This window comes from Stegastes partitus, unplaced genomic scaffold (assembly GCF_000690725.1).
Source record: "Stegastes partitus isolate 25-593 unplaced genomic scaffold, Stegastes_partitus-1.0.2 Scaffold1301, whole genome shotgun sequence".
In the NCBI taxonomy this organism is placed as follows: domain Eukaryota; kingdom Metazoa; phylum Chordata; class Actinopteri; family Pomacentridae; genus Stegastes; species Stegastes partitus.
Genome location: NW_007579032.1, coordinates 202,211 through 212,246, shown reverse-complemented (window position 1 = coordinate 212,246; position 10,036 = coordinate 202,211). Strand labels below are relative to the sequence as shown.

The window sequence follows — 10,036 nt, the reverse complement described above, 5'->3', positions numbered from 1 at the left end:
GTAATTGATTACATTAATTAAGGTGTCAAGGCGCAAAGGTTTGAAATAGATTTTCAGCACATTCAAATGATGGAATATATCTGAACTTAGCGATATTTCTTACCGAACTACACTGCCACTAAGAACTGTATACAAATCTATTGTTCGGGTATTTCAATTTATTTATGTTTTTGCTACTAAGATGGCTAATGCTACAGTCATATCCTGCTGTGTTCACTCTCACATTTAATGCTCCAGCAGTTAAAACCTGAAGCATATACCCTTTTTTTTTTTTTCTTTTACTGGCAGTTTGCCCGCCAACCTAAGAATGAAATATTCTTAAAAAAATAAATAAATAAAAAAAAAAATCACAAAAACCTTCACCAAGATGGCAAATGCTTCCTCTGAAACATTTATCAGGGAATAAAACACATTAGCATCAGTCTAACAACTTTAAAATAAAAAAAAACAAAACAACACCACGCCGACTCGCTTTATGGTTTAAGTAACTTTATTGAAGGGAAAACTAAAAAGAAACAGAGCCACAGGTTGATTATCAACCATCAGCTTTGCATCAATATTTTAGGGCTACAAGAAGACAGTGTTCGAGTGGGCGTAAAACTAACTGCTCATCTACTGGCTTCTAAAGAACCAAAAAAAGAAAACAAAAACAAAAAAGAAAAAGAAAAAAAAAAAGAGAAAGAAATAGAAAGCTTTTGAGGGGGACCAAATTTGTCCAACTGTTCAGTCTTTACAATCCACTTAATTTGCAGAAACATATCAGATATAATAGCCTACCTTTATTAACATGCATAAAATACAACATTGAAGTTCTTATATTTTGTTTCCTTAACATTGATATATACTGCTGTGCTTCTCTGTACACACACTTTGATAGTGGAATAAGATACACGTCTTTCCTCAGGTAATAGATTCCTATACTATCGATCAGAAGAACATACTGACGTCACACCAGTCCAGGAGGCGGACACAGGAGCCGCTAAACGGTTTCCCCCCCGAATCTTTTCAGAGAATTTTGATTTTAGATTCCAAATAAAATGCAGCAGGATTGGGCCGATTTGAAACGTTTAAAAATTCAGGGTACGGCAAAACACAGGCTTTGCTACAAGTGCTCTTAGAAACCCAGCGTATGGTGAAGTTTTGAAATCAGCCCCCGGAGGATCGAGCCGACGAACCGACTGGATCTTCTCGAGGCTGATTTTCTGTTCAGCTGCATCAGATTCTACCAAGTGTGTGCAGAGGAAATGACTAACATCACCAATCCTGGGTTGAAAAAAAAAAAAAAAAAAAAAACTCTTACTGGTGCATGCTCGAGCCGAGTGTTCAGAACCATAATCTTTTTTTCCTTTTTTTTTTTTTTTTTAGTAACTCCGTACAAAACAGGAGCTGCAACTTCACAGAAAACTGGCACGTGTCCTAGAGAGAAAACACTATCTTCTTATGACCGCGCAGGTGGGAGGGGCGGGAAACAAAAAAAAAAACTGGGGGGTAAAATGCTCTGATTAACCAAAAAAAACAAAAAACAAATAATAATAATAAAGTGAAAAAGAAAAACAGGATCCTGGAATTTTAAGTTTGAACCAGCAACGACATTTTCCACCAGCTTTCCGAACTGTGCCATCACATTGCGTACTTTTGTGTCCATTCTTTTGCCATTCTGGTGTATCTGCAAGAAAAAAAAAAAGAAAACAAATTAAACTCCACTCATAAGTTTTACTGGTACAGAACTCAAGCACATGCACCTGAGCTGTTTAACTATCAGGACAAGCAATGTTAGCGTCATGTATGCACAAAACACTCGTACACTTTGTCTACATTTTAACGCTTTTTTTTTTTTTGAAAAGGTGCAATTTCTTTCTCAAGTCAGGCATCATCTCTATTCACATCAATATGACAATAATGATGTTTTGCAAGAACAAACCTTCTCATGCTTCAGTTAGTGGCTGCATGCAAAGACAATACAGCTTCTGAACTTGTCAAACTAGTGACTCGTGAGTTGGTCCACATTTATTCTTATCCTAAAACATGTGTACTCTCTATAAAACATTAGTTTGGGGGTGATTTATCTCTTGATTCCTTATTAAGAACACAAAATACCAAATATATCAAAAGTTTACAACTGATTAATCATTGCAACCACTTTTAGTGCAAGTTTAAATGTTTTTTTCCCCACTCTTTTATACACTGCAGACTGAATATTTTGGGTTTTTTAATACATTTTCATAGATTAGATCATCGTAAGGATGTTGGATTTTGTAAGATTAGACTAAATGCAACTGTGTAAGTCTGTTTAATTGTACAAGTCAACGATAACCCCCCCCCCTGTCGTTTTAAACCTACAAATAGTACATCCAGGTGTGTGGCAGGTTTTATTTAAATTTTGTGACTGACGTGTGTCTTGGTTTGCTGCGCTTCTCTGTAATGAATTAGCTTTTTTTATTTCCTGCTGCACAACTTCATTAGAATATCCTGACACTTGCCAAACTGTATAACCCTTCCTTGCCATTTTCCAAACCACATATTTCCGTTTATCTTCTAAGGAGTCTGCTTCATTTCGGCACACAATGAAAACTGCCTCGCTCAGACTCATTTGAGAATAAAAACCATAACAGTAAATAATTTATTGCTATTTTCTCTTTTTTGAAAGGGTAGAATAGTTGCATGGCGGTGACTTTCACAGCTTTTGGTGTGTTCAAGACACCTGAGGTTTCATAATCTGCCCACAGCAACAGTTTCCATACAACTCACATTATCCTCATTGTCTGTTCGGCTTCAGTTTCAGACATCACAGCTCATGAATGCTGTGCTTTTTGGCAGCCAACTGTTGGCGTGTCCTTGAATGCACCACCAAGAACATTTTTCACAATGGTCCCCGCTGACACCAGCTTTAGCACGCAACAATAACAACTGCGAGAAATAAAGGCAGCCCGTCATTAACTGTGATGGATTAACTATCTCCAGTCTCTCCGAGTTAATTTTCCAATCCTGCTCAAAGGAACTGAACATGTAATGTGGTGGAAAAGCGGTCATGATTTGTGAATCGTTGATTTTTGCTTACGTGGGTTTTGACAGCTTTATTATTTGAGATTCCCTTTTAAGTTCTTTTTATCAGATCCTTACTTTCTCTGGTTTGTATTATTGGTAAACCACAGCTGTCAAGAGCCCTCTGTGGGTTCACAGAAACACTCCATTAACTTGTTGTTATTCACAGCAGCAGTCTAAACCAAAGTCCTGAGCAGTTAGGCTACTCTGGATGCACAGACAGATTAGTACAACGGCACACTGCTGTCATGTAGTTCCTCAGACAAGCTTCGGGTTTGGCCAGTGAGGCCCAAACATCACAACACATCCACTCTCATAGCACTAGCCAAGATGCAGCGCTGCCTCTTGGCCTTACCCTAAAGCATGGCATACTTCGTTGTCCACTCCTGAGCTAGTTTATTGTACCTGACAGAGTAAAACTAGGTTACATAATAGACCTCAGTGACACTACAGCTGAATTTTATATCAACGTGCTAAACTACAAAAGGTCACACTCATTGTGGATAATGCACCATAAAAAAAAAAAAAATGTCACCGCTGTTCTGTCGGTCTTTTTTTTGCGAGTTTGTTTGGAGAACGCGCAGAAATGTCATACTTACTTCTGACTATCTGTTTTGTAGATTCGTGCGATCTCTGGCACTAGCGGGTCATCGGGGTTTGGGTCACATAGGAGTGAGCAAATGGAGAGAAGAACTACAACAGACAAAGACAGACATTTTATTAACTTTGCATATTTTACAACAGCTATTAAAAAAAAAAAAAAAAAAGGTCTGTCATTTTTGTTTTACATATTTTGACTCACACTCATTACATTTGCGTTTTGCAATAGAGTCAATGTTTGACACACGCTGTTATATAACCAAGGGACGCACCCGAAATGATACGGATCAAATTCATATATTAAAAAAAAAAAAAAAAGAATCACAAGGACCTTGTTTGCAATGTTACATAAATACTTTTGCACAGATTAGAGCTGCAACCATGAGCCATAAACTATTATATTAATCTGCAACCATTCTGATAATCTGTTAATAAGTTTGAGTAATTTTAAGCGATTTATTTATTTTTTTTTAATTCTCTGATTAAAGCTTCCTAAACATACTGGTTTCTTTCCTCCTCTATGACACTAAACCGAATAGCTTTGGGTTGTGAACAAAACAAGATATGAGGTTGAAATCTTTGGCTTTGGAAGCAACTCAATGTCATTTTTCATTGTCTGACAGTGTAAAGATCAAACGACTAATCTATTAATCGAGAAATAATCTATAGACGACGTCGACGCTGAAAATAAGCATTAACTGCAGCCCTACAGCACAAATGTCAGGTCAACTTTAGTAAATACGCTGTCAAAACTCAGCCCGTCCCTCGGTCCATACCTTTAGAAATAGTAAGTGCAGGAGACCACTGTGATCTGAGAATATCCAGACAGATACTGCCGTTACTGTTAATATTTGGGTGGTAAATTCTTGTTGTAAATGCAACCTGAGGGGAAAAAAACAACACACACACACACAGTAAGGAGAAGTTAGATAAGGGCGGGTCACACATGTCAGTGTTATGCAATTTAAATTCCTTGACACGAAGCAGTGACGTGTGATGCTGATGACTGTCAACTGGTGGAACAACAGGTATTACTTCATGCGGCTGCCAAACAGATAAAATATGCTCACGGTGCCAAACGGCCGGGTTCAATTACATTTACGAGAAACGTTTGGTTTCCCCCCCCCCCCACTGACCACAGTTCCTGACACAGAATTAGCTGTTTATTTATGTTGTGATTAAGCCTCCATGATACCTTTATTTGCCCCAAATGTATGACAGCATGAAAACAGGAAAACTTTGTCTAGGGTGTGATTCACTGCAGTCTTACCTTGGGTGGTTTGAAGGGGTAGTCTGTTGGAAAATGAATTGTCAAGAAGAAAACGCCTCCCTGATATGGACTGTCACTCTGAAAGCAGGAATTACATTTACATTTTAGTAAAGACTTATCTGCACGTCCTGACGGCAGCTTCCCATTATCAAGTCAAACTTCAAGCTTCCTCATAAATCCACTTTAACAGCACCCAGGAACACAACCTCAATGTCAAGTTTTAACACTACGTGACTTTAAAGTGGAAAGAGATCAACAATTATGTCATAAAGCATCTACTTACAGGTCCCATGATTGTGGCTTGCCAGTGAAACACTGCGGGGAACAGAAAGCAAATGTTAGAACGCGAGGAAAGGTCACAGGTATGTGATCTGACAGGAACTCCGCTCGCAGCTTCCCTGTACTAACATTTCTCTTTGTGTTCTATCATTTGCATTTATAGACTGACATATGCTCACTCTGAATCTGAAAACGTAGCTTCAAATGTCCGTTTGTTTTTCTTTTCTACTCAACTTACAAACTGATAAGACACTTACATCTACAGAAAATTTGCAATTATTTTGATATTCAACTTATTTCTTTTAGCAAAAATGCCAAACATGGAGCATTTCTTCCTTCTCAAAAGTGCAGATTTTAAGTTTTTCTTTGCCAAAAAAGACAGTAAACAATATTTTTGGAGTGTTAGCTACACAAAGCACCACATTTAGAAGAAGACTTAGACCGATTATCAGATCGAGTAGTCAGCATTTTTCTGATTCTTGCGATCGGGTTTTTTTGGTTTTGTTTCGTAAGATGGATGATAAAAAAAAAAAAAAGCTTCCACCATCACGTAGTCTAATTAGTAACACATTAAAAGTAATGGCCTCGCAACACTGGAAGATAAATGCTGTAAAGATTGTTTTTTTTTTTTCCAAGGAAACACGCCAAACATGATTTGACAACAGCATTTCAAGTTTTGAGTTAGAGTTTGTTCGTAAAAATTTTGACACCAAAATCTGCATGTTTACAAAAGATGCAAACTGGTTATGAGTCCTCTAGACTACCAATAATTGATCATACTTGTCAAATAGAAAACATTTCTTTGCTTAGTGAGAAATTATGACACATTTGTCACTCTTTTCTGGCATTTTATTGCAGCTGAATCCCTACAAAAGCAATAATTTAAACCAGGTCTGGGTCCACTTACTGTCATCGCCCACTGGGCCGGCTGAGCACTGTGCTGGAGGGTCACGGGCCAGGTCATTAAGCTCCTGTAATGAAAAGAGGTTTACAACAATAACCAATTAGACTACAGTAATCTTCAGAGACAAAACAATCGGGGAGATGCATCTGAAATCGATGACCAGGACTGAGTAGCACTTAACATGCTGGGTTGTAAATGCCAAAATGGAGACTCGTGGAAGGGAAACGAAGATGCTACATGAGAAGCGGTGCGTCTCGCTTATTTCACAACACCGTCCCCCTTCTGGTGTTTGTTATTATCTCCAGCCGCTCTCCAAGTTCAAGTCCACGCCAGCTCCGGGGGTGAACCTTGTTATCATCCCCACAGTTAACAGCAAGGCGAGAAGTTTACTGTATACCATGGCCTCTGTTATTTTTAGGGTCTACAGCTATTTTAGAGTGAGGTGGAGGCCCCACCCTGGCCTTCAGACACACACCATTTCTCAAGTTTATGGATTTCCTTGGAACTAGAGTCTAGTCAACAACAGAGTGAAGAAATAAAGCTCTGGATGTTCAGAGGTGTTGATTTTTCCCCCCCTTATGTGGTAAAAGTTCCTCCTTTAAACTACCAGAACACACACACCATGATGTGCGTACACTGTGAACAAATTACATACCAAGGAAATGTCTCATGAACTCAGCTCTGACTACTGACACAGATTCAGTGAGTGATATGAGTCATGGCTTCTGGTAACACTCAGTATCGCCGCTTATAGTGAGTGTTCAAACGTTTAGCTAGGTGCGAAAACACACAATTATTTGTAGAAAAAAGCTGGACGTTAAGTGCTGTAACCACGTAGCTCTCAAACATATGCGTCTTCGTGTAAAGGTATGAAGTGTTGAGCAATCCACGCGGCCTCTTTTTCGCCGTCAATCCACTCCGACGAACACACTCAAACCTGTAACTGCTAAGCTAGCCGGCTAGCTGAGCGGTGTTTGCCAACCGAAACGTTAAGCCGTAAGCGCCAGCCGGTGCCAAGAGTAAATACAAACCACCAGTCAAAACATGTAACTACGGGAAAAAAAAATAACACCAACAGACTACACACGACGAATCGTGAACTTGAAAAAAACACACACTTCCTCGAACATGTTTCGCCGCCTCGAGAGTCGAGAGAAGAGCGGTGGCTGCATTGTGGGAGGCTAGCGCGGCGAGCTAACGCGGCTAGCTAATGGTGCCGATGCTACCTTACCTTGTGGATCCGTTTCAGGGCCATCCTCTCTCGATGTTCTGCTCTTTAACTTTCAAGGTTTCCGATCCAAGCGGTGAGGGGGGCGGCGGTGATATGCCAGGATGATTGGCTCTCCGTTAAATAATTGACGCTGGGTCAACCAACTCGACGAGGCCTTTCTTCTCTTGCTAGCGTCGTTAGCCGGGCTAGCGAGCTAAAACTACGTATGCGCGGAGTTGTTGAGCCAACGACAGGAGCCGTCCTTCGATGCTAACTCTGTTTTCCCCGCAGTTCGGACGTCTTATCGTGGATTATCTGTGTCCCCGGTTGAGGTTGAGTAAGTGCGTGTGTGCCAGGTGAGGTAACCCGGTCGACAAAAGCTCCTCTCTCTTCTTTTGGTTTCGGTCGATGCCGTTTAGCCAACTAGCGGCTGTCTACATGTATGTGCGGCTTTATGAGGTGAAGGCGGTGCGCTGCTGCTGAGTGACGGCGCGGATGTGATGGCAGATTGGTTACCAGCCTGCAGGAAAAAAAACAACACGCATGACACGACATGTCAGCCCGAAATACAGTCAACCCAGACAGTAAATACATAAAATAATATCTGGAATGAAATTAGGGAAATTTAGCCTCAGTTTCACAACTCAAAAAATATACTGTGACATAAATATGACTGTTTTAACCTCTTGAGACCTGGCGCCCGCGTGCGTGGACATCACATTTTGGGTTATATTACCACAGTAGTTAATTTATTTTATTTCATTTTTTATTTTTATTTATTTAATTTTTTTATTTACAAAATATTTATATATGTATTTTTAAAATATATTTCTATTTTCTTTATATTTTTTATTCTAAAAAAAAAAAAAAATCTCAAACAAGAGTTCAGGTCTTAAGAGGTGAATACAGCTGTCTTGCACTTCTATTCATCTTATTCAATCTGAACAAGGCTCATACAGTGAAACATGCTCACTGTGAATCTCCAAATATGTTATGCCTTATGAATCCTGTCAAGCGTCCCCTCATAGCAAACGTCTATAACAATTTTTTAACTCCACATCTATTTAAAAATGTCTAAATAGCCTATGCCATATTAATAAATGTAAATAAAAAATACACATAAAACATGGATTGTACAGTTTCAAGATTCCCTAAAACCACCATTTTTCTTGATTTGACCCACACTGGTCGCTCTAATGTCCATCTTACTGATCAAACTTGACCCCAAACAGCCTCAGTGTATAAAAATGTGTAGCACCTGTACTAAAGTTTCTTTTGTGTTTTGGGTAATTTCAGCAAAAGTCATCACATTTCAGGCTAAAAGATTGACCTTTAGGATGTTTTTGCTACTGTCAAAAGTCAAAATGAAACATTATGTACGGGTTAAGTGCGTTTTTCTTAATCCACCTCCAAATTATCAATATATCTAGTTAAAATGAATTTGCGAATGTTTCATCATCAGCTTATTTCTTTAAGCAAAAAAGCCAAACATGAGCTGTTTGTAGCTTCTCAAATTTGGAGATTTGATGTTGTTTTCTTTGTCATACATAATAGTAACCAATATGTCTTGGCAACATAAAAAACACAGAAGAAGGGTTAGATCGATTAGCAGATCCAGTCATGTGAAGTTTCTGTTTTTATGTTTATGCTTAACAAGGCCTAGATTCATGGAATTCTTCTGGTAGTTTAATCGTAGCAACTGGACTTGCTTGAGTTCCTTGAAGACGTTCCACCTCTCATCCAACAGGCTTCATCAGTTCTGACTGACTAGTTGGGAGTTCCAGATACTTATATCCTAAAGGAGCCATTAGATTCATGGAACAAAAAATATCAATGCAGTTTTAAACTGGTTTTCTTTTCCAACTAAGAATAAAAGAAAAAAAAAAAATCGTATTTCTATTGATCTGGTTAGAAAAGAGTTTTTTACTCTCTTGAGATCCATCCAAAGGGCAATCAACACTTCTTTGAGAACAAGAAGAACACTGATGGTTTTCTTAGACACCACTTATCAGGTACTTACAAAGCAGCCGTGAGATCCTTTCCCATTCACATCGACATGGTGTTGATGATGATGATTCTGGGGTGAAGACCTGAGGAAACTTCTTAGATTAAACTCTTCAAGAAATTAAAAAAAAAAGAAGTCTGGTTGCTCTTAGGACAACATCAATTAGTCAGCTAGTACAGAACAAGTAGAAAAAAATGGATCATCGGCTGATTCTAGGTTCCCAAAAGTGAAGTTTTTCTGCATTTTCGTTGTCTTGTTTGCTTAAAAGAAACTGATTGTCTTTGGGTTTTGGCCTTAAGAAAACAACTAATGTGAATTCGTCACACTCCAGTAGTCGATTATAATTCACTGCCAAAACAATTAAATTTTAAGGTAGATAAACTTAAGCTGCTGCTGTAATCTGTTTTATTGGTTGTAACTTTACTGGAAATGTCTAGAACAGAAGCAAAACATTAACTAAAGATCACATAATAAAGGCCTCGAGGTGGATTCTACCATAATGTTTTGGATTAAAACTACAGCTGAAACATCAAACTTTCAATCCTTAAACTTCTACGGATACTTAAAAGTCAGTATTTATGCAATATTTTACATTTTGACTGTTTATATTTGCAAATTTCACTGCATCCATGCTCCTAAATTAGTTTAGGTTTGATTGAATTACCAAACCGCATCCCCATTTCAATTGAATTTGAATTTTTCACATTGAAGACAGCAGTGAACATC

At 38.6% G+C, this 10,036-nt stretch overlaps 1 protein-coding gene across 2 annotated transcripts; it reads right to left on the bottom strand.

Annotated features, from left to right (window-relative positions):
• Window positions 1-472: 472 nt before the first annotated feature.
• On the bottom strand, window positions 473-7,758 carry LOC103369542 (ubiquitin-conjugating enzyme E2 D2-like). Of its 2 annotated transcripts, XM_008298285.1 has the most exons (8): window positions 7,327-7,758; window positions 6,099-6,162; window positions 5,196-5,227; window positions 4,913-4,990; window positions 4,419-4,524; window positions 3,642-3,735; window positions 3,398-3,447; window positions 473-1,666 (listed from the first exon to the last, which is right to left on the bottom strand). In XM_008298285.1, the coding sequence occupies exons 1-7, from the start codon at window positions 7,348-7,350 to the stop codon at window positions 3,399-3,401; spliced, it is 447 nt and encodes a 148-aa protein (XP_008296507.1). In that variant the 5' UTR covers window positions 7,351-7,758; the 3' UTR covers window positions 473-1,666; window position 3,398. The 2 variants fall into 2 exon arrangements, with proteins under 2 accessions (XP_008296507.1, XP_008296508.1); XM_008298286.1 differs by lacking the exon at window positions 3,398-3,447 and having other exon boundaries at window positions 7,327-7,757.
• Between the last annotated feature and the right edge of the window lie 2,278 nt (window positions 7,759-10,036).